General features: G+C 41.1%; 1 protein-coding gene across 1 annotated transcript; it reads left to right on the top strand.

Annotated features, from left to right (window-relative positions):
• Positions 1–5274: 5274 nt before the first annotated feature.
• On the top strand, positions 5275–23026 carry LOC105006578 (prolyl endopeptidase). Its single transcript, XM_010865195.5, has 15 exons — positions 5275–5481; positions 8457–8531; positions 8640–8773; positions 11621–11751; positions 13507–13716; positions 13898–14019; positions 15898–16003; positions 16109–16300; positions 18403–18600; positions 18687–18790; positions 20349–20485; positions 20704–20798; positions 21485–21616; positions 22066–22222; positions 22405–23026. The coding sequence occupies exons 1-15, from the start codon at positions 5440–5442 to the stop codon at positions 22697–22699; spliced, it is 2130 nt and encodes a 709-aa protein (XP_010863497.2). The 5' UTR covers positions 5275–5439; the 3' UTR covers positions 22700–23026.
• The last annotated feature ends 1687 nt before the right edge of the window (positions 23027–24713 follow it).

Raw genomic sequence — 24713 nt, 5'->3', positions numbered from 1 at the left:
ACATTTAAAGTGACTCTGATTAATCACAAATAAAGTTCAGCTGTTCAAGCCATGGTCCGCAGAGAGCTTCCAAAATCATCAGAGGGATCTCATTGTTGAAAGATATCAATCAAGAGAAGGGTACAAAATAATTTCCAAAGCATTAAATATACCAAGGAACACAGTGAAGACAGTCATCATCAAGTGGAGAAAATATGGCACAACAGAGATATTACCATGAACTGGATGTCCCTCCAAAATGTAATAAAAGACAAGAAGAAAACTGGTCAGGGAGGCTTACAAGAGGTCTACAGCAACATTACAAAGAAAAACATCCACGCCTGGCTGAAGTTTGCAAAAACAAACATCAAGTCCCCCAAAAGCATGTGGGAAAATGTGTTATGGTCTGATGAAACCAAGGGTGAACTTTTTGGCCATAATTCCAAAAGGTATGTTTGGCGCAAAAACAACACTGCACATCACCCAAAGAACACCATACCCACAGTGAAGCATGGTGGTGGCGGCATCATGCTTCGGGGCTGTTTATCTTCAGCTGGAACTGGGGCCTTAGTCAGGGTGGAGGGAATTATGAACAGTTTCAAATACCAGGCAATTTTGACACAAAACCTTCAGGCATCTATTAGAAAGCTGAAGCACACAAAAGCATGGCTTCACCAGAAGAAGATTAACATTTTGGAATGGCCCAGCTAGAGCCCAGACCTGAATCCAATTGAAAATCTGTGGGGTGATCTGAAGAGGGCTGTGCACAGGAGATGTCCTCGCAATCTGACAGATTCGGAACGCTTTTGCAAAGAAGAGTGGGCAAATATTGTCACATCAAGAAGTGCCATTCTAATAGACTCTTACCCAAAAAGACTGAGCGCTGTAATAAAATCAAAAGGTGCTTCAAAAAGTATTAGTTTATGGGTGTGCACACTTATGCAACCAGGTTATTGTGAGTTTTTTATTTTTTATTATTCCCCCTCAAAGATTTCAGTTTGTTTTTCAATATAATTGTTCACATTATAGGTCACATTAAAGGTGGAAAATGTTCTGACATGATTTATCTGTCTCATTCTTTTAGATCACAAGAACCTGGGGTGTAGACTTTTTATTACCACTGTATATATCTGTAGTGTACTGTATATACATCCAATGATGCATACACAAACACCTACAAATGTGCATAAACACACACACACACACACAATATCATACACAGAAGTATAACCACAAATGCAGGTGTACACACACACTGTTGAAAATCAGGAAACTCAAACCTCAGTATTTACATTCGTTCTTTGAAACATCACTTACAAGCATTGCACTTCTTGGTTTTGGTTGAACATACCATAATAGATTTTCCAGCGCAGTTACAGTATCTTAGAGCATTTGAGAGGTGAAAGCATTAAACAGAATTGGCTCTCTTGCTGCACCACAGATATGAGGAGCAGACTGCCATCTGTTGGTCAAGAGAAGAACAGCAGTATGGGAACAATACCTACTGTAACACTATGTAAATACCAACATTTTCCGCAGTGTGAAATTTCATATCTGTTGATTTTTTTTATTTATAATTTAAGTTGAAAGGTAAAATATTTGAGTGTCATTTTTTAAATTAGGCTACCTTTATCTATCAGTAGCGTTGAAGTGACGATTACACATTGTCGAAATATGTTAAAAAAATTATTTGACTGTATGTTGTTTATACATGCATAAGTATAATTACTGTCAGACCTCAGTTAGCCGTCAAATTCCATGTCTGAAAGTGTGTGGTTTTGATGACAGGGCAAATTTTTTGTGTTTTTAAAATTATTTTTATATACACTCACCTAAAGGATTATTAGGAACACCATACTAATACTGGGTTTGACCTCCTTTCGCCTTTGAACTGCCTTAATTCTACGTGGCATTGATTCAACAAGGTGCTGAAAGCATTCTTTAGAAATGTTGGCCCATATTGATAGGATAGCATCTTGCAGTTGATGGAGATTTGTGGGATGCACATCCAGGGCACGAAGCTCCCTTTCCACCACATCCCAAAGATGCTCTATTGGGTTGAGATCTGGTGACTGTGGGGGCCATTTCAGTACAGTGAACTCATTGTCATGTTCAAGAAACCAATTTGAAATGATTCAAGCTTTGTGACATGGTGCATTATCCTGCTGGAAGTAGCCATCAGAGGATGGGTACATGGTGGTCATAAAGGGATGGACATGTTCAGAAACAATGCTCAGGTAGGCCGTGGCATTTAAACAATGCCCAATTGGCACTAAGGGGCCTAAAGTGTGCCAAGAAAACATCTCCCACACCATTACACCACCACCACCAGCCTGCACAGTGGTAACAAGGCATGATGGATCCATGTTCTCATTCTGTTTAAGACAAATTCTGACTTTACCATCTGAATGTCTCAACAGAAATCGAGACTCATCAGACCAGGCAACATTCTTCCAGTCTTCAACTGTCCAATTTTGTTGAGCTCGTGCAAATTGTAGCCTCATTTTCCTATTTGTAGTGGAGATGAGTGGTACCCGGTGGGGTCTTCTGCTGTTGTAGCCCATCCGCCTCAAGGTTGTGTGTGTTGTGGCTTCACAAATGCTTTGCTGCATACCTCGGTTGTAACAAGTGGTTATTTCAGTCAAAGTTCCTCTTCTAACAGCTTGAATCAGTCGGCCCATTCTCCTCTGACCTCTAGCATCAACAAGGCATTTTCGCCCACAGGACTGCCGCATACTGGATGTTTTTCCCTTTTCACACCATTCTTTGTAAACCCTAGAAATGGTTGTGCATGAAAATCCCAGTAACTGAGCAGATTGTGAAATACCGGCCCGTCTGGCACCAACAACCATGCCACACTCAAAATTGCTTAAATCACCTTCCTTTCCCATTCTGACATTCAGTTTGGAGTTCAGGAGATTGTCTTGATCAGGACCACACCCCTAAATGCATTGAAGCATGTGATTGGTTGATTAGATAATTACATTAATGAGAAATTGAACAGGTGTTCCTAATAATCCTTTAGTTGAGTGTATACAGCTGAAGAAAAAATGTATAGACTACTGCACCTTTTTCTTAGCTTTCCAAAAAAGTTGAAAAGGAAAGTTTTCAACTTTTGAATGATATAACATACATCATATTTTGGGTACTGTAAGTTTATAAGCAACAATAACTACGCAGATTTGTGGCAACCAATCATTATGTAAAACTGTGTAAAACACATAGATACTCTTTAGATATGGTTTTCGTTAAAATTGCAAGTTCACCTTGGAGCCTGACCATGACAGGAATGTGTCAGCAATGCAGAGGAAACACCTCAAAGGGATTCTTGACTGCAACGTCAAATCCACATGAGTTAGGGCACGGCCGAGTAGGAGGACCCAACCTGGAAATCTTCACCGATCCCTTCTTACTCGCACTCATGCCAAGCATGCAGGCAAAACAAATACTCTGGTTACAAATGCAGAACAAGGAATGCAACCTCAGAAAAACAGAGTGCAAACAATAATAACCGGGGGAAATGTGACCCAAAACAACAATTAAATTGCACAGTAGGAGAAGCAAGGTGCGATGAGAAAAGAAAGAAAAAACTGTTCACTAGAAAAAACTACTAAAATGCTATTTCCAATCATTTATTATATGAACTATAAATGTGCTGAGGTATGAAATAAGTGGGTCCATTTTAACACACTTTTTGACTGTATGCTGAGAAAGATGTTACAAGCAATGAAGGCGATACAGCTCTGAAAAAAATAAAGAGACCACTCCAAATTTTTCTTAAATCAGCATCTCAACATGTATGGCAGCCATTCCATTCCAGTGCCTGTTAAATTCCACCACAGGCACACCTCATTTTACTTAATCAGGTACTGATTAGGTGATAACCTGAACCAAATCTAATTTAATGAGGAAAAGTATAAAACCACTGCTGTCTTCATCCCTATCCTCTTGCAATAAGAGCAGCTGGATGGCAAAAACAGTGCAAGTAGTACCTCAAAGGTAATTTGAATTAAAAAAAGAATTATGCAGCATGACAAAAGAGTTGAAAAGAAAAGCTTTGAGTAAGAAAAAGAAGGGTTAAATTCTGGTTTTACTGGCAGAGGGATAAAGTTAATGCCAGGTTGCTTCCATCCTGAAAATTTGAAAGACGGCGGTTCATAAGAACAAGGTCAAGCAACAGACATTGTGGACAACAAAGCTACAGACTGGCAGTGGGCGAAAACGACTGTCCACTGACCGTCAACTCATTCGAATGTCACTCAACAACTGCAGGATGACATCAAGTGACCTACAAGAAGAATGGCAAAAATCAGCTGGGGTGAAGTGCACAGCGAGGACGGTTCGAAACAGGCTCCTAGGGGCAGGGCTGAAGTCATACAAAGATAGAAAAAGCCCTTCATCAATGAGAAGCAAAGAAGAGCCAGGCTGAAGTTTGCAAAAGACCATAAGGATTGGACCGTAGTTAAAACATTAGTATTCTGTTGTTGAAAAATTAATTCTTTATTATTTAAGGTCTGAAAACAATGCTTCTTTTCTTGGGGATTTTGACCAGTTGTTGTTTTTTTTTACAAATAAATACTCTAAATGACTAGAGTATTTATAAATATTCTAAATATTTTTATTTGGAATTTGGGACTAATGTTGTCAGTAGTTTATTTTACTCAAACAAATACGTATGAATAGTATTACCAGAGAAACTGATAATTTTGCAGTGGTCTCTTAATTTTTTCCAGAGCTGCCTGTTAGCCTATAACAGAAACTTGTGGAAAAGTTAAAATGAAGCAACAAACACAGCTGAGAGGTATCATAAAAGTTAACAAATCCTTAATCCGTTTAGTGGAACATGTAGGCAGCAACAAGGAGCCTTCCCATTCTGTTTCTTTCCATAACCCTGTCCTCGCTCACTTTTTCCTAACCAGACTTGTCTGACAGCCTGAAAGAATGGGTGGATGATGACATCACATCCCGCTGGGAGCAACACACAACCATGGCCATGGTGTCAGTTTGTCGCATAGAGTAGGCTAGAGGCATCTAGTGACTCATAGGCAGTTTTAATATTTATTTGTCACCTTGACAACTCAAGATACCAGTCAGATGTTTTAACTGCAAGATTACCTGCTGCCTCAATCTTAATTAGCTGATCCATCCTGAAAAGCAGGTTTGAGTCATATCCAGTAAAGAAAAAGTATACAGTATAACGTAAAGAAAAAGTAACACCCACTTAGCTATATTTAATATGCCATCACAAGCTTAATGGAAATATATAGCGACCTCTAGCCTACTCAATGATGGGTCAAACCAAAGAGTGGAACATGATTTCACTTTCACTTTAGGCACTCTCTCATTGAAACATACAGAGGGTATAGTATTACAGACAAAACAGGCGGACAAATAGAAAAGAGACAGACAGGTGAATAGCTTGGACAGACAGAGGGCCGGAGACAATTTGAAACTTTCACCATGGCTTTTAAATACCCGGCAGTTCGAAGAGATGAGAGTAAGGTCGGTGACAAATTCAAGGGCTCCCTCTCTTTATTTGCTTCCAATCTCTTGTGACTTTTCTGTAATAAAGGGTGACTATGACAAAAGCAAAGTAACAAATTCTGACAAAAAAAAGTTCTTTAATTATTGCAAAACATACATTATGTGTTTAACTTTTACAGTTTGATGTGAAAGTGAAAGCTCTTTTCGCCCCCTAATGGTTCAACTCCCGTTCTATTTTTTTTTATCAAGGTAGGCAACAAGATTACTATCGTTCCCACAAAAAATGAGGGCTGACTAATTTTTTGTGGTTTGAGCGGTGGCAATAAGCAGACAGTCCCTGTCCGCTCACTTAACTTGCCCCGTCTTGACCAGAAACAATTCGCCAGTGAGAAGTATACTCTATGGAATCCCCTCTCTGATTTGGCCACAATAAGCAGACTGGAGTGACCCAGGCTGGATAGAAAAAAATGGGGGTGTTCCAGTTTTTGTGTATCTTCATAATTTACATTATTTTGTTCTCCATTCTCATCTGAACGGAGGAATGCATTTTGTTATATTAAAAGGGACAAAGGCTGACATTGGGTTGATAGTTAGGCAGAGTCCATACTGAGCAGATGAACATAAATAATAGATATGGAGGTGACAAGAGGAGAGGATACAACTTATTTTACACAAAGTGTAACAGCACATTGTGACAGCTGCTGTTGTAAAAAGGGTTTTATAAATATGTTTGATTGATTGACTGTATTTCCACTGTTGCGAAATCCAAACGGCTCTCCTGAGCATCCTTGAAATAGATATGTGCTTGGTGGTGTTATTTTGCTGCTTTATACAGCAAACGTGTCATAAAGTTAAGGTAATACATTAACTACTTCACTTTTAAGCCACTACATGGTTTGGAACCTGATTGCATTGGTGACATGCTAAACCCATACTTCACTGTTAGGCCTCTCAGATCAGCTTAAAAGGAACTTGTGGCTGTTCTGGAGTCTAGACTGAAAACTAAAGGGAACCAGGCCTTTGTTATACGGGTCCCTAGACTCTGGAACAGGCTTACACTAATATTTTATCTTTGTGCTGGAAAATAATGGTGGCCACACAAAATATTGACACTTAGGGGTGTACTCACTTTTGTTGCCAGCGGTTTAGACATTAATGGCTGTGTGTTGAGTTATTTTGAGGGGACAGCAAATTGACACTGTTATACAAGCTGTACACTCACTACATTGTAGCAAAGTGTCATTTCTTCAGTGTTGTCACATGAAAAGATATAATCAAATATTTTCAAAAATGTGAGGGGTGTACTCACTTTTGTGAGATACTGTATATGTTTATATACAGTTGGTCTGGAAATATTTGGACACTGACACCATTTATATATTTCTGGCTCTGTATGCCACCACAATGGATATGAAATGAAACATCACTTCAGACTTTCAGTTTTAATTCAAGGGGTTGAACATAAATATTGTATGAAATGTTTAGGAACTGCAACCATTTTCATTCATAGTCCCCTTATTTCATGGGCTTCAATGTAATTGGACAAATTAACACAATAATATTTGTAAATTTTTTTTTACTTTGTCGAGAATCCTTTGCAAGCAATGACTGCTGGAAGTCTGGAACATATGGACATCACAAAACATTGGATTTTATCTTTAGTGATGCTTTGTCAGACCTTTACTGCAGCTGTCTTCAGTTGTTGTTTGTTCGTGGGTCTTTCTGCCTTAAGTTTTGTCTTCAGCAAGTGAAATGTATGCTCGATCGGGGTTGAGATCAGGTGATTGACTCGGCCATTGCAGATTATTCCACTTCTTTGCCTTAAAAAACTCCTGGGTTGCTTTCACAGTATGTTTTGGGTCATTGTCCATCTGTAAAGTGATGCACTGTCCAATCAACTCCGCTGAATTTGGCAGAATCTGAGAAGACAATATATCAATATACACTTCAGAAATCATCTGGCTGCTTCTGTCTTCTGTCACATCATCAATAAACACTAGTGACCCAGTGCCACTGGAGGCCATGCATGCCCATGCCATCATACTGCCAAGCCTTCTCCATACTTTTTTCTTCTCATCATTCTGGTACAGGTTGATCGTTTTTTGGCAAAGTCTAATCTGGCCTTTCTGTTCTTGAGGCTTATGAATGGTTTGCACCTTGTGGTGAAACTGTATTTGCTCTCCTGAAGTATTTTCTTTGGTAGACTTGGATAATGATATGCCTACCTCCTGGAGAGTGTTCTTCACTTGACTGGATGTTGTGAAGGGGTTTTTCTTTACAATGGAAAGGATCCTACAATCATCCACCACTGTTGTCTTCCATGGACATCCAGGCCTTTTTGTGTTGCAGAGGAATAGCCCAGACCTGTCCATTAAACAGATTCTGAGTCAATTGTCCAATTACCTTTTGGCCCTTGAAAAAGAGGGGGCTACATATTAAAGAGCTGTAAATCCTAAGTCCTCCCTCCAGTTTGGAGGTGAATATACTCAAAGCTGAGAGACTACACTTTCAGGTCATATTCATTATTTATATAACTTGAAGATATTTTGGTAAACAGACAAAATAACAAAACCTGTGTCAGTGTGCAATTATTTCTGAACCCAACTGTATATTTTTATTATCATTTTAATGTATTTTTGTTGTGTGTAAAGCACTTTGTGTAATTGTAATAGAAATATGCTATACAAATATTATTATTTAACTTATTAGATGCTGTACATTCTACATGTTCTAACAAAAGCCTGTAGTTCTTGTTTGTTGACATTTTTATTCAGACGAGCATACACTATGTTATAGGCCATACATCGGTCATTTTTAACTCACATCCATAGGGCACTGTCACTTCATACTCTACCCATTTTTTGTAATTTAAATATTACCAACATTGTTTCCTTAGGGTCTGTCTGTAGGGTCTGTATGTGTCTTTGTCTGTACGTGCACTCTGAGTTCTAGTATGTATTGCAATTCTCAGGGGTTCTACTTCTGCCCTGTAGGTGGATAACTACAATGGCATTACGATATGTGACCCCTATGCCTGGTTGGAAGATCCAGACAGTGAAGAAACCAAGGTGAATTTAACACAATGTGGAGAAGACACAAAATAACATAGGATGTATTGGAATAGTGCAGTTCTAATTTGTTCGGGAACACTGATGTGTGTGTGTTTGTGGTTCCAGGCCTTTGTGGAGGAGCAGAATAAGCTGAGCATGCCATTCCTAGAGAAGTGTGAAGTGAGGCCTCAGTTTCATCAACGACTAACTGATCTATATGACTACCCCAAATACAGCTGCCCCTATAAGAGAGGAAAAAGGTAGGAACAAAAATACAGCTGCCCCTACAAGAGAGTAAAAAGGTAGGAACAAAAATACACAGCTGCTCTTCAAAAAACAAAGCAGGTAGGACGATAAATACAGCTGCCCCTACAAGAGAGGAAAAGGGTAGGAACAAAAATACAGCTGCCCCTACAAGAGAGTAAAAAGGTAGGAACAAAAATACACAGCTGCACTTCAAAAAATAAAGCAGGTAGGAAGATAAAAATAGCTGCCCCTACAAGAGAGGAAAAGGGTAGGAACAAAAATACAGCTGCCCCTACAAGAGAGGAAAAAGGTAGGAACAAAAATACACAGCTGCTCTTCAAAAAACAAAGGAGGTAGGAAGATAAATACAGTTGCCCCTACAATAGAGGAAACAGGTAGGAACTAAAATACAGCTGCCCCTACAAGAGAGGTAAAAGGTAGGAACAAAAATACACAGCTGCTCTTCAAAAAACAAAGCAGGTAGGACGATAAATACAGCTGCCCCTACAAGAGAGGAAAAGGGTAGGAACAAAAATACAGCTGCCCCTACAAGAGAGTAAAAAGGTAGGAACAAAAATACACAGCTGCACTTCAAAAAATAAAGCAGGTAGGAAGATAAAAATAGCTGCCCCTACAAGAGAGGAAAAGGGTAGGAACAAAAATACAGCTGCCCCTACAAGAGAGGAAAAAGGTAGGAACAAAAATACACAGCTGCTCTTCAAAAAACAAAGGAGGTAGGAAGATAAATACAGTTGCCCCTACAATAGAGGAAACAGGTAGGAACTAAAATACAGCTGCCCCTACAAGAGAGGTAAAAGGTATGAACAAAAATACATAGCTGCTCTTCAAAAAACAAAGGAGGTAGGAAGAAAAATACAGTTGCCCCTTTCAAAAACCGATTAGGACTCAATACAACACACTTTGTTTTAAATTCTCATGAAAATAAACCAAAATTAAGGTGAAACAGGTAACTACAGAAAACCTATATCCACTGATTAGCCATAACATTATGACCACTGACATGTGAATTGAGGGCCAAATTGTGATGGCAAGATGACTGGGTCAGAGCTTCTCCAAAACTGCAGCCCTTGTGGGATGTTCCCAGTCTGCAGTGGTCAGTACCTATCAAAAGTGGTCCAAGGAAGGAAAAGCGGTGAACTGGTGACAGGGTCATGGGTGGCCAAGGCCCATTGATGCACGTGGGGAGCGAAGGCTGGCCTGTGTGGTCCGATCCAACCCATGAGCTACTGTAGCTCAAATTGCTGAAAAATGCTGGTACTAATAGTAAGGTGTCAGAACACAAAGTGCATTGCAGTTTGTTGCGTATGGGACTGTGTAGCCGCAGACCAGTCAGGGTGCCCATGCTGACCTCTGTCCACTGCCTGTCCAGATCTCAATCCAATTGAGCATCTGTGGGATGTGCTTACAGGACATAAAGGATCTGCTGTTAACGTCTTGGTGCCAGATACCACTGCACACCTTCAGAGGTCTAGTGGTCCATGCCTGGACGGGTCAGGGCTGTTTTGACAGCAAAACAAGGACCCACACAGTATTAGGCAGGTGGATATAAAGTTATGGCTGATCGGTGTATATGTAGATTAGTATTACATTACAGGTAATGGTATATCATTTATTCTACAGTTGTTCTACCCATTACAACCAGTGGCCAATTAATTAGGTACACCTATCTAGTACTGGGTATTACTTTTTTGCTTCCAGAACAGTATTAGAAATCATCCGTTTCGTATAGTGGTTGTAATAATTAGTATACCCGTTTGTCAAGGGAGAGAGAAATTATATTATTTATTGCAGCATTAGAAAGTCTTGTTCATGAGGTTACGGACCTGGTCTTCCTTACACAACCTCAATCTCATCTCAGTCCATCTCTTCTCACTGTAATGTTGGTTACAAGCTGATATATACATTGAAGGGTGTGTCTACCTAGCAAAGATCAGGTTTCCAAGACAGTAACCCCCATGCCAAATGGCCATCGTAAACATTCCTTTCGTCATTAGAGCACAACCTACAGAGAGATAATCTAAACAGAGAGGTTTCTGTTGTTCTCATTATCTAGGCACATGCACTTCCAATGAAACGTACATTCATATTGTAATTGTCAATGCTCAGATTCCACAACAGCTTGAATTCTTTATGTGTGTGGACAAGGTGTTGGGAACATTCAATAGGCAAGTGCAAGAGAATCCCAAAGGTACTGGAGATTGTACAGCGATACATGCTGGGTACACACACTGGCTACTGTCCCTCACAGAGTGTCCGCTAAATGGCATCTATTTAAAGTCAAACGGTGAGTTCTGGACACTTCTTCAGACCAGGCAGTTTTTTACAAACTCTCCAACTGTCCTGTGTCAATCGTTTTTCCACTGGAGCTGCTTCTTGTTAAAGATGATATGAGTGGAACCCGTCACGTTAGTCTGCTGCAAATGCGCATCGGTGACGAGGACCAATGAGTTGGAGCATTCCGAGTTGACGTTCCCACTCGTGGCCTGTCTGTTAGCATGCACTGTTCTTGGTGTTCTCCATTAACTTCTCACATCAACTATCACCTATTTTGCAAAGAGGACAGCGACTGACTGAAAGTTTCCGCACAGTTTTCTATAAAATGTGGACACTGACTTGTGCCCGTTTAGCATTTAGACGTTTAAAGTGGCTTAGGTCATTCTTTTGGTCCATACACCACAGCCTTGCCACTGCCATGTCAGTCACTGTAGGTAGAAGGGATACGTTTTTGTCAACTGGTTGGGTGTACATGATGAAATTGTCCAATGAGCCAATAAGGAGAATGTCTCTGATGTTTTCCATGGTAAAACAATGATTGTGTGCTCTTTTTTTTCTCTCTGTAGGTATTTCTACTTCTATAACCAGGGCTTACAGAACCAGGATGTACTTTATGTGCAGGATTCTCTGGATGGACCGGCTACTGTCTTCTTTGACCCAAACAAACTTTCTGAGGACGGGACTGTGGCTTTGAAGAGTAAGATTCAGATTACTGTATCATAAACACACAAACTCATCTTAACAATTCTTCATTCTCATTCTTGTCAAGGCATTTATGTTTCTTGTCTATAATTCATTGTATGTCACATATGGGCAGTTTATTGCCCAAAAACAAAAAACATCAGCTACTTCCAAGATCACAATAGCCAATCACAAATAATTTATGGGTTGGAAAGAAAGAAATAGAGGGAATTAACATAATTCAATCAATTTCTTTCAGCACACAGGTGAAAGGAAACATTTTACATTCTATTTCAATCATTATGTTGGCAGGTTGCCTGGAAATAGAAGTTTCTCAATCAGCCTTATTCATTCTCTTAGATGAGTTCGCTCTCACAAAATAATGTGATCTGAACTGCACAGTGTCTGGATTTTGCATAATTTTCTTCAAAATCAAAAATGTAATCTTAAACCGCTACCATTTCACAATTAGTTTTGATATATATAGAAGATTGAATTTTACACTTATAAGACAATAATTGAGTTAGCTATTTTGTATTGTAATTATATATTGTTGCCTGTTTTTCCTTAAACCCTTAACTCAAACCACCTGAGAAAATATTTTAAAACCATTTATCTAAGCAGTAAGTGATAATTTGTTCAAAAACACTATGTAACAGTTGCAGTTGAATACCCAGCAGAGTAAACTTACAGAATCTGACTATATGCTGAAATCATGTGAATCACTACAGTTTAATAGACGTGGAGGCCACTTAACTGGATGTGTGATTGGGAAGGGGATTGTCTTCCCTTGAGCTTTCTTTTACAAGAGGTGTGGAAACTTGTCAAATGATGTTCAATATCAGAAAATAAAAATCAATTCCCATTACAGTGAGGAGTTTGGAATGTAGATATGCAAGAAACTTCGAGGCACTGACATAACACATTGTGGAAAAGAGTGGGGAGGTGTAGGATTTCTACTGTTTGTAAGGTTCTGCCAACGCAGCAGAGTGTTTCAAGAGCACCACTTTCTCCTCCACCATTGCTAATTCACACTTTAATGTTGTGCTATTTATATCTGATAGTTCTCAAAAGATTTCCAGAGAAGGCAGACACTTTATGTAATGCAATTTGCCACTTGGCATTTAAGTAATGGCTGAAAAAAAAAATCTAGCTAAAAACCTCTCATAACCGAAGAAGCTAACTGCCAACAAGCTTCCAGCTTGAAAAAAGCAGAGTTGAGACAATCTTGCTAGGTACCTAGCTAATAAAAATAACTGCCACAGTCATGGCTAAAGAAATCGGAAACCAATTACTTAGAAACAACCGACCTGTTTTTTCATGTCGAGCAGGTGTGTGTGGGTGTGTGTTTACCGCAAGTAACTATTTACAGTTGTAACTTCTCATGACTGGTGTAATTGATTGGTTGCCAAGCAATGTAGCTCTAAGGTTATGTTTAAGGACTCAGATTTGGCTGGAAAGCATTGGAACACGTTGGACAGAATTTGCATGAAACCTGCTCCACTTACAGAATTAATTCATGAAATGATGTCACCTTAAGGGCAGTGTTCTAGTTTTATTTCAATGTCTAAAATGTATGGTAGCAATCTGAGCTGGCCAACTCATTAACATATTAAGTTGATTTTCAATTGCTTTAACGTGTGTCTAATATTTGCTTAGATGGTAAAGAAATAATGACTTAACACTGTCAACCAACCGCATATTATAGTCACAAACATAATTTTCCCATCTTCCTTTCTCCTTGCCCGTCTCTCCTTTTCTTGCTCTCCAGTGGGGCGTTTGTCAGAGGAGTGTGAGTACTTTGCGTACGGCCTGAGCTCCAGTGGTTCGGACTGGGTCACGGTGCACTTCCTGAAGGCTGATGACCTCACTACGCTGCCTGACGTCCTGGAGAGGGTGAAGTTCAGCTGCTTGGCCTGGACCCATGATGGCCGCGGGGTGTTCTATAACTGTTATCCTCTGCAGGACGGCAAGGCTGATGGTGAGACAAACACGTTGGCACAAATAGACAATGAGATCAAGGAAATGAAAAGAACCGGTTAAATTACGATTTTCTGTGCTGAGAACATAAAATACCATTAATACCCATCTAAGTACTTTTTTCACCGCTCATCAATGACCCCATTTCAATGTCTCAATCAGTTCTCCACATTTCTCCACAGGCACAGAGACCACATGCAACCTAAACCAGAAACTCTACTACCATGTGATCGGCACCAAACAGTCAGATGACATCCTGGTGGCTGAGTTCCCTGACCATCCGAAATGGCACAGTGGAGTTACAGTGAGAGAAGAGAGAAACATTTCTCCATTCCAATACTCATCTGCTTTCAACCACATTCTCCATTTCAATCTATCAGTTTCACTCTGTCACTCTTTATGTCCCCTCCTCACATTAGTCTCTGACACTCTTTCTCAATTTTGTGTCCATCTCCTATTTTTTTATTAATTCTATCTAATAAAATCAGAGATAGCAGCAAGCATGAACAATATTTTACCACAAACTTCACTAATCTCTTGTGGACCAATGTAAGGGTAAGATTCTTTCATTTTGGTTGAAATTATCGGTAGCTATGAGGCTGGTTAAGAGTAACATTTTTCAAGAGAAGAGACTTATTTTCAGTTATCGCAATTCTTAACAGCTTTTAAGATGCATTCTGGGATGTTTGGCCAGTTGTTCGAAAAATGCCAATGTCGAGTCAAAACTGGTCCCTGAAAATTGTGTACTATCACTTTGTAATCAAAACACTCACTTTGAAATTTGAATTTATTTGTTTTTATTGTGAAGCAAACAACAAATAATACAAAATAACAGAAAAGGTCAATGTGCATAACTATTCACCCCCCTAAAGTCAATACCCTAAAGTCAATACTTTGTAGAGCCACCTTTTGTGGCAATCACAGCTCCAAGTCACTTTGGATAAGATTCTATGAGCTTGCCACATCTTAACACTGGGATTTTTTGGGGTAGTGTGTTTGGGGTCATTGTCCTGCTGGAAGGTGAACCTCCATCATAGCCTGAAATCACTCACAGAGTGGTACAGGTTTTGCTGAAGAATATCCCTGTATTTAGCACCATCCAACTTTCCCTCAACTCTGACCAGTTTCCCAGTCCCAGCTGCTGAAAAACATCCCCACAGCATGATGCTGCCACCACCATGTTTCACTGTGGGGATGGTGTGCTTTGGGTGATGTGGTGTGTTGGGTTTGCGCCAGACATAGCGTTTTCTTTGATGGCCGAAAAGTACAATTTTAGTCTCATCAGACCAGAGCACCTTCCTCCATACATTTTGGGAGTCTCCCACACACCTTTTCGCGAACTCAAAATGTGCCATTTAGTTTTTTGCTGAAAGTAATGGCTTTCTTCTGGCCACTCTGCCATAAAGCCCAACTCTATGGAGTGTAAGGCTTATTGTCGTCCTATGTACAGATACTCCAGTCTCTACTGTGGAACTCTGCAGCTCCTCCAGGGTTACCTTAGGTCTCTGTGGTGCCTCTCTGATTAATGCCCTTCTTGCCCGGTTCGTGAGTTTTGGTGGGCGGCTGTCTCTTGGCAGGTTTGCTGTTGTGCCATGTTCTTTCCATTTGGTTATAATAGATTTGATCGTGCTCCTGGGGATCATCAAATATTTGGATAACCCTGACTTCTCAACAACATTGTCCCTTACTTGTTTGCAAAGTCCGTTGATCTTCATGGCAGTGTTTGGTTAGTGGTGTCTCTTGCTTAGGTGTTGCAGCCTCTGTGGCCTTTCAAGGTGTGTATATGTAATGACAGATCATGTGACACTTAGATTGCACACAGGTGGACATCATTTCACTAATTATGTGACTTCTGAAGGTAATTGGTTGCACCAGAGCTTTTTATGGGCTTCATAACAAAGGGGGTGAATACATACGCACATGCCAATTCTAAAAAATAGTTTTATGTATTTTTTTCATTTCACTTCACCAACTTAGACTATTGTGTTCTGATCCATCACATAAAATTCAGATAAAAAAAAACACTGATCTAAAGGCTGTAATGTAACAAAATAGGTAAAAAGCCAAGGGGGGTGAATACTTTTGCAAGGCACTGTATATTGTCTCAACATTGTACTCTCTCTCTTTCCTTCTGTCCTGTCCTTTTTTTCTCACCCTCTTATGGTTGCATCTGCCTTTCTAGGTGTCAGATGATGGCAGATATGCCGTGCTTGTCATCACGGAGGGCTGTGAGCCAGTCAACCAGCTGTGGTACTGTGACCTGCAGAAGCTTCCCAATGGCATCACAGGTCTTCTCCTAACAATATAATCCCAATTTGATAATGAATGCCTGAGAACATACGACATCATAAGGTGTCTCGATATTATTAATTACTTTTATCCTGTACCTGTAGGCATGCTGCCCTGGGTGAAGCTAGTGCACAACTTTGAGGCGCAATACTACTATATCACCAACGAGGGCAGTGTGTTCACCTTCCGCACCAACCTTGATGCCCCGCGCTACCGCCTGATCAAAATTGACCTGGAGAAGCCGGACAAAGACCAGTGGAGGACCCTCTTACCCCAGCACGACAAGGATGTCCTGGGTAAGATTGCGAGTGTAGTAACACCTTCCTAAAAAGTTAAAGGGGATACACCCCGTTATCACATTGACATCTGAACACATTCCACAATCACACCTTTCAGGGCCAGTGAGGGCTCAAGCCTTTCTGAAGCCACAGCTTCCAGGTGATACAGTTGTGTCTCAGTCCTCACAGGAGGGGAAAAGGCCCAGTAATTATCCAGAAATGGCAGCGAAGATCGCGTTTGTTTAAAGAGGGTGTTATGGAGCGAGCCTCCTTGTTTACTCCAAATCAGAGAGTTAAACACTGAACCCCTGTGCAGCATTGCCGATGTGGGGCATCATGGACCCTGCACATAATCTAACCTGCTGATTAAGGCTAGCCAGGCTAGTCAGGACAGGGCATTCCTGTCCAACATCCACCCCTCCTATGCAACCAGGTTTTAAAGACCTGGCCGCAAAGACACAAGTGTTGATTAAGGCAGTGACTTAGACCACTCAGTTTCCCAACAGGACATAACTTGAAAAATGTTCTCTACAAATGATTGCACCACTCTGTGCACAGAACAACAATAACCAGAGTATTCAGTGTTGAGGTGTACTTGTATAAAAGGTGGATAAATAAGTGTAATATTCTTAGATTACTTGCTAGGTTTCACATTTTGAAATGCTCACATTTGAGTCTCAACCACAGTGGGAACTTCTTGTCCTGGTTGACCAATGTTCGTCATAGCATGCAGTTCAAATAAAAAGGGAAACTGGAAACCATTTAACGGGAACCTCTCCTCATGAATCACATTTTAATATCCAAAACCCCATTAAGAGGATTGTGAAATAGCAAACTAGGTTTCATTTTCATGTTAAATATATATTTATTTTACCAAAATGAAATATAAAATGAAATAGTCAACGTGCCATAATCCCCATAAAACTAATTGGCAAACTGTGATACTGGTTATCATTTTACCATTCATTTATCCCATAAGGAATTTTAGAATCACTTTGTTTAGGTTTAAACATTATTATCGTTTTAAGTGACATTAGAGCAGTGGCGTTTCATCTGTGTTTCATTCAGTTTCCCCAGTCTCTATATGTGTATCCCGTCATCTATCCATTCACACACACCTACAAATGTACACACACTCATACCCGATGTTAACTGTGTACACACACTGTTGAAAACTCAAGCCTAAGTATTGACATTTGTTCTATTCAAACTTGACTTACCAGCATTGCACTTCTTGGTTGTGGTTGAACTTGCTATACTAGAATTTCCAGTCTAGATACTGTATATTATATCAAATCCATTTGAGATGTGGAAGGAGTAAACATAAAGTCACTCACTGTGAAAACATTATGAGTAGGAGAGTGCCATCTGTTGGCCCCATAAAAGAGTGCAGTGCTTACGGGAGGATGTGTGTGTTGTCGTTTATATGTACATATACATGAAAGTAGAATCAATCTAATCACAGATCTCAGTTAGCTATGAAATTCCAAGTTTGAAACGGAGTGGTTTTGATGACATGAGGCACAAATTGGCACTCTTAACATAATACAAATTTCTCAGCTACTCTTTTGGCTCAACAGTGCCACTTTTACAACCAGTGGCTTTAATCATCGACTGCAACTTTAACCCGCTATTGATTGAAATAATGTAGTCGTAATTCCCATAAAACCATGTGGCAAAACTGGAAAAGCGTCTTCAACTATTTTTTATTTGAGACATAATTGCATCCCCCTAATTTACAATGAATTTGCATTGTATATGTCACTTTAGGGAATTATGTATTTACAGTAATCCAAGGCCATTTTCATTATTTAGCTCAGAGGTATTCAACTCTCTCCTCAGGGACCCCAAAATGTTCTGAACTGGCATACCTCATTCCCTAATCAGGGACTTGATGATTAGCTGACAAGTCTAATCAGATTAGCTAGCTCTGGAATAGAGTAACTACATGGATATCTAGGTGTTCCTGGAGAGGGTCGAATACCTCTGATTTAGTTGGAATATGGTTCAAGTTTTGTTTGGTTTTCATACTGAAAAAACTGGTCCTACCCCTGCTGATACACTCAACAAGAATCCAAGCAGGCTGTGTAAATATAAGCATATTTCTCTGTATCATACAGGCACTGTGGCCTGTGTGAACCAGCACTACCTTCTGGTCAACTACATCCATGACGTGAAGGACATCCTGCAGCTGTATGATCTGTCCACCGGTAGCCTGGTCAGAGATCTGCCTCTGGACGTGGGCACTGTGTCGGGCCTCAGCAGTAAGAAGAAGCATTCAGACTTCTTCTACAAGTTCACCTCCTTCACCACGCCAGGTAATACATGCCGGCGTAGCAGACGCCCTCATTTTCTTCAATGCTTCTGGGTGTTCTGGAGGGTAAAACTGACTGTCAACCTCCAGGCGTGATCTACCACTATGACCTGAGCCAAGCGTCCCCAGAGCCCACGGTGTTCCGACGAGTGGAGGTGAAGGGCATCCAACAGGAGGACTATGAGACCAACCAGGTGACAACACCTAGAGGACTAAGACTAAACGTCAGACCAGTTGTTCCTAAGCCTATCATTCCAGGGACCCCACATTCCTTCAGTGTTTCAACTAATTAGAATTTAGTAACTATTTCAACCGCTTTCTCTGTTAACATAACCTTTTGCGTCTAAGTATCCAACATTTTAAGTTTGCCGAAGCGTCCAAACACAATTACTTATTTGATCAACTTGCCACATGTTCATTTAACTAGAACAACTGTATGTTGAGACCATTATCACAATCCATTTAAAATTTATTTGTTCATTAAATTGAAACATAAAATGTCTTGTGGTTGAATTTTAGAGTCAATTTTATCAGTGGTCATAGATTCATGCCCATTATTATTTTTGTTTTTAATTCTTACTATAAACACAGGTATTCTTTTCATCATGTACTGTATGGATTACCCATAACTGTACCAAATGCGAGGACCATTTAGAATACCCTAGAGCATCACTGGGGACCTGTGACCCACTGGTGAAAACCACTGTGACAGTGGTACAACTTTAGAGTACAACTTCATTATCCGTAGTTACAGCAAATTACCAGAATGTGTCCTCTGCTATTTGTAGTAGACTCTGTGTAGTACCCCTGAGGGGAGAGCATGTTGTGGGGTTAAGGGCCTAGAATATTTGAGGATTGTTGATAGTTGGTAAATATATTTCCCCTTTTTGTCCTCCCCAGGATTCGAACAGGCAACCTTTTGGCTACAGGTCTCCTTAGCCACTCGGCTACTTATATTCGATGTTTCTACACGTAATGGGAGAGAAAAGCCATGAAAATCCCCTTTGTGGAGATCATGATTAGAGGGTTGCTAAAATAATATCTGCAGTCTTCACAAAAAACATTTGGTCAGTCAGTTTTCCCCAGTTGAGTAGCCCTTTTTGTGACAATACATTACATACATTGTTAGGCTTATTAGGCTGGTATCAGGAAACTGCTGGGTTACAGATCATTCCAAGCGTGCAGGTCTTTATTCTGGCTTGCAAAGTTATTTGTAATTTCTATTGGTATCCAGCCAGTTAGGTTATGCAACAATTACTGCCAGGGTGGGGAAGATTAAGACTACCATAATCATCTAAAATGGAACAATAAGCTTAGTAATTGGCACCATAAATCAAATTAGTAGCAGATTTAATTTGTTTAGAAAAATGTATGTTTGTAGCAAAAAGTTAATCAATCAATGTAATGCAAAAACAGACATTCAAATAATTAGAAAATCACCCTGGATGTCTTACATATGATACTATATACAGTATTCCCACCCAAATAATCAATTAACTCTCTCTTCCAAAAATGGTTAAACATTAAAAAGGTTAAATGTGGAACCCCTTTGACTTAAAAAGAAAACTTACTTCCAAAAAAGGGTTCTTCAGATAAAGTGTTTCTTAATAGGACCCAATCCATCTGTAAATGTAAATTAACTACCCTTATTCTAGGAATGTAAAGGAGAAACTAGCTAAAGTGAATGCTAAACACTTTGACCCTTAATCACTCCATACCAACCTATTCTGACTATGTCGCTTTGTGTTTCAGGTCTTTTACCCCAGCAAAGATGGAACTAAAATCCCCATGTTCCTGGTGCATGCCCGGGGCCTGAAAAAGGACGGATCCCATCCTGTTTTCTTGTATGGATATGGAGGCTTTGAGAACTCCATCCAACCATACTACAAGTCAGTATCACAACAAAGTATATGATCTGTACACTTTCGAATTTCAAAGCAAAATACTAAACCACCTTTTTTGTTTCATTTTATTTTTGACAGAAAGCGATACTAAAAACAAAGGTTCCTTTCAGATGAGCCCTGTACTAATGATCGGTATTCTGTTAGTATGCTCTGAGGTTAGACTGACTTCTGTATGCCTCTATCTCTTTCTCACTTTCTCTCAGTGTTTCTTACCTGCTGTTTGTCAGACACTTGGGGGGAATCTTGGCGGTGGCCAACATAAGAGGAGGAGGGGAGTATGGGCAGACCTGGCATAAAGGTAACATATCTTGACCACCCGAAGACCCATAAAAATAAATGTTCTTAATGTTAAATCTAACAGCGTTCTGCTATTGTAATGCAAAAAAGATTTAAGACTATTGAGACCCATCCCCTGTTTCCATGGTTGTGTCCTGTCTCTCTCTGGGTGATACCTTGCAGACTATTAAGACCCAGCACATGTTTCCATGATTTTTTCCTGTCTCTGTGCAGGTGATACCTTGCAGACTACTGGGACCCAGAGCCAGTCTCCATGGCTGTATCCTGTGTAAAGTTTCCTGTCTCTGTCTAGGTGATACCTTGCAGACTACTAAGACCCAGAGCCAGTCTCCATGGCTGTATCCTGTGTAAAGTTTCCTGTCTCTGTCTAGGTGATACCTTGCAGACTACTAAGACCCAGAGCCAGTCTCCATGGCTGTATCCTGTGTAAAGTTTCCTGTCTCTGTCTAGGTGATACCTTGCAGACCACTGAGACCCAGAGCCAGTCTCCATGGCTGTATCCTGTGTAAAGTTTCCTGTCTCTGTCTAGGTGATACCTTGCAGACCACTGAGACCCAGAGCCAGTCTCCATGGCTGTATCCTGTTTAAAGTTTCCTGTCTCTGTCTAGGTGATACCTTGCAGACCACTGAGACCCAGAGCCAGTCTCCATGGCTCTATCCTGTGTAAAGTTTCCTGTCTCTGTGTAGGTGGCTCCCTGCAAAACAAGCAGAATTGCTTTGATGACTTCCAGTGTGCAGCGGAGTACCTGATCCAAGAGAACTACACCACAGCCAGGCGCATAGCCATCAATGGAGCTTCCAATGGGGGACTGCTCGTGGGTATGTAGAGGGGATGTGGAGGCGTCCATCTATCTAAAGACATTTCTAGATCAAATCAGAATGTGTGTTATTCTTGGAACATAGTGTGGCCAGGGTGATACGGGTCATTTAATCTTGTTTCATTTTTGATATATCTAGAATAATTTGTTATATTATTAATCAAATTCAAACTTAGTTAATAGCTTCAATGAATTCATATTTTTCCTCTTCACATTTTGAAAAAAGCAATTTCTTTGGTTAAGGGTAGGGTTTATGGATTACGGTTAGGGTTAAGTTGAGGATAGGTTTCGCTTTAGGGCTAGGAGGAGTCAAAATACAATTTCTTTAAGGGAAGTGAATAAGTTGGATGTGTTTTAGTGCTTGCCCAACTGTTTGGTGTGTTTGATGCATGTGACAAGTGTAAGACAGGCTGTTCTCCCTGACACACATCCACATATTTACCAACCCAGCGGCGTGTGTGAACCAGCGCCCGGACCTGTTTGGATGTGCCGTGGCTGAGGTTGGAGTGATGGATATGCTCAAGTTCCACAAGTTCACCATCGGCCACGCCTGGACCACGGACTACGGCTGTGCAGACAACCCTGACCAGTTCAAATGGCTCATCAAGTAAGTCACACCCTCGACGAGAACGAACGTGAACACACCGGCATGCCGAATTGCAGCTTGGGAACGCAACTGGCACATTACGGTACTAGTACATGTGGAATGGCAGAACTCATCTCTCCTTGACTCTCTTTCAATTGAATGTGCTCTCCCTTTCACCCTCTGTCGTCTACTTTCTCCCTCAGGTACTCCCCACTCCACAACCTCCCCGCTCCCCCTTACACTGGCACCGCCTACCCTGCCGTGCTCCTGTTGACTGCCGACCACGACGACCGGGTGGTGCCCCTCCACACCCTGAAGTACTGCGCCACCCTGCAGCACGGTGTAGGCAGCAGCCCCGGGCAGCGCCAGCCTCTCATGGTCCGCGTGGACACCCGCAGCGGGCACGGGGCGGGTAAGCCTACCAGCAAAGCCATCCTGGAGGACGCGCACATCTTCTCCTTCATCGCCCAGACACTCGGGCTGAGCTGGAAAGACTGATGACGGGCGGGGGAATAGGGGGAGGGAAAAGGTTGAGGAAGGTGGGGCGACAGAGGAGAGGTGAGGAGAGAGAGGTGGGTGATGGAGGGACATTTCAGTAGTACAGTGAGGGTGCCGAGGAGAGTTACGGTCAGGGAATTCGAGCGGTGTTCGCCAAACCAACGCTGTTCAGGGAACCCTTCAGAAAGCTCTTCAGTTAAATGGAATCAAATCTCATCTAATTACTAAATCAGACTCACGTCAGTAAACACAAATAATGTTTTTCTTTTCTTGTTAAACAGACATTTTGTGACAATTTGTTTACTATTAAATGTTATGTCTAACATTGTTTCGCACATTCTAGGTGACTTCTCTTTTTATTGACTCCGGTGTTATGTCTTGTAATGGATCCTGTTTGTGGTTCGGACTGCATTCACATATTTCTCCGTTTCGCTCTGCTCAGTAGGTGGCAGTATGTCACAGCTGAATAGCTTCATGGATCCTTGATTTCTGACTGTGTAACTTTTGCTTTCAGCCAGACTGCACTGCCATTTAACACAACGACACATTGTTTTCACCGATGACTGATTTATCAAAACATTACCCAGTTCAGATAAGCACACAATGTACCTTTTTCCACAGTGCCACCCACAATACATGAAAGCTTTTAGATCTTCTTGGTTCTAGGTTATAACATTTTCAATAAGCACTGGTGTTTGCAACACAAGATTCATTCTACTGAGGTGTTGTTTTCACTCAGTGTGACAATTTTCTCGATGTTGCCAGTGTATTGAAGCTGCAGGCAAAATGAAAAACAGTTCTGTCTTTTACTTCATTACATGGAAGCTCATTTTCATCATGTGTAGGTTCAAGTCCCCTATTTATCCATTTGGTCTTAAGAGTCGCCTGTAAACGTGTTTTCATAACCTCAACCCCAACTCTCGACCCCAATCCAAACCCAACCCAAAAGAAAGGGTTAGGTTTAGGGTTAAGGTTGGGTTGAGGTTTAAACCGACTTCTCTGTCCTCTCTTGACTTTGTTTATATAGAGGACGGCCGTGAGCCAAGTGACCCTGGCCAACAGGAAGTGGAAAGGCTGTCCCACTGGTGGCTATGCAGCCTGCCCTCCGGCAATTAGATATGCAAGCTCAACCAATTAGGAGTTGTTAAGGCTGATGAGCTCATTAGCATGTTTGAGGGTAGGTTATAGGGGTCAGAGGGGGTACCACCCTAGGCTCTAGCAGGTATCGGTCTGCACCCCGCCCCCAATAATATGTCACCAGCCTACTTCACTCAGGAGACCGGCAGGGGGTTTCGGGGCCCCCTCCCTTTTATCTCATTTGTATCCAATCTAAGCTCTTCATCATGGCCTCTTGCTGTGCAAACTGTGCTGAGGGGTGGAATCTAATTCAGCAGCCCCGACAGATGTTGTAGCTAGTGGCGCATGCAGTTCAGCTCCCTCGTTAGCACATTCAGAGGGGCGCACCTGTTTTACCCATTACGGTCATACTTCCCCGAATGTATTTTTTAAGTTGGAGGAGAATTGACACCGTACGCTTGGCCGGTTTCTTCAGGAAGCGCACACAGGCGGACTGGCAGTGACAGGTGCTGTATAGATGGGGCGTACTTTGAGGTCACACACTGACCCTGTTACATAAATCAGTTAGGGAGACACTGAATCAGGGACTGGGGGGTGGGTTGGGTTGGGTTGAACTCATCAGACAAGGAATTCGGAAATGTGAAGTGCACTTCAGCAGTTGACACCGTAGACGAACAGGGGACTCAGACAGGGGTTGACCAGCTAAACAACGTTGTTCAAAGCAAATGGTTTTACCCCAATGTGGAATCTGTGTGGTTTATTCATAAGCTATATACCTTCAGTTTGTCCGGTTTATCTTTTGCTCGTTCCCTATTCCTTTAATCTTTCATCATTAATGCACACATTTGACACATCAGTGCTATGTATTCCTCAACACGCCTTATTCCCTCCCAAAACTGTTGGAAACACTCCCTAATTGAGCCCCTAGACCTGGGAA

Source organism: Esox lucius, chromosome 10 (assembly GCF_011004845.1).
Source record: "Esox lucius isolate fEsoLuc1 chromosome 10, fEsoLuc1.pri, whole genome shotgun sequence".
Taxonomy (NCBI): Eukaryota; Metazoa; Chordata; class Actinopteri; order Esociformes; family Esocidae; genus Esox; species Esox lucius.
Note: the sequence above shows the minus strand (reverse complement) of the source record. Positions and strands in the feature narration are given on the sequence as shown.

Excerpts from the sequence above, each read along its gene's own strand:
- LOC105006578 (XM_010865195.5), top strand. The coding sequence starts at position 5,440 with ATGGCTTTTAAATACCCGGCAGTTCGAAGAGATGAGAGTAAG. Across the intron at positions 8,532-8,639 it reads CAGACAGTGAAGAAACCAAG|GCCTTTGTGGAGGAGCAGAA; the intron begins GTGAATTTAACA and ends TTGTGGTTCCAG. Across the intron at positions 16,301-18,402 it reads GCACGACAAGGATGTCCTGG|GCACTGTGGCCTGTGTGAAC; the intron begins GTAAGATTGCGA and ends TGTATCATACAG.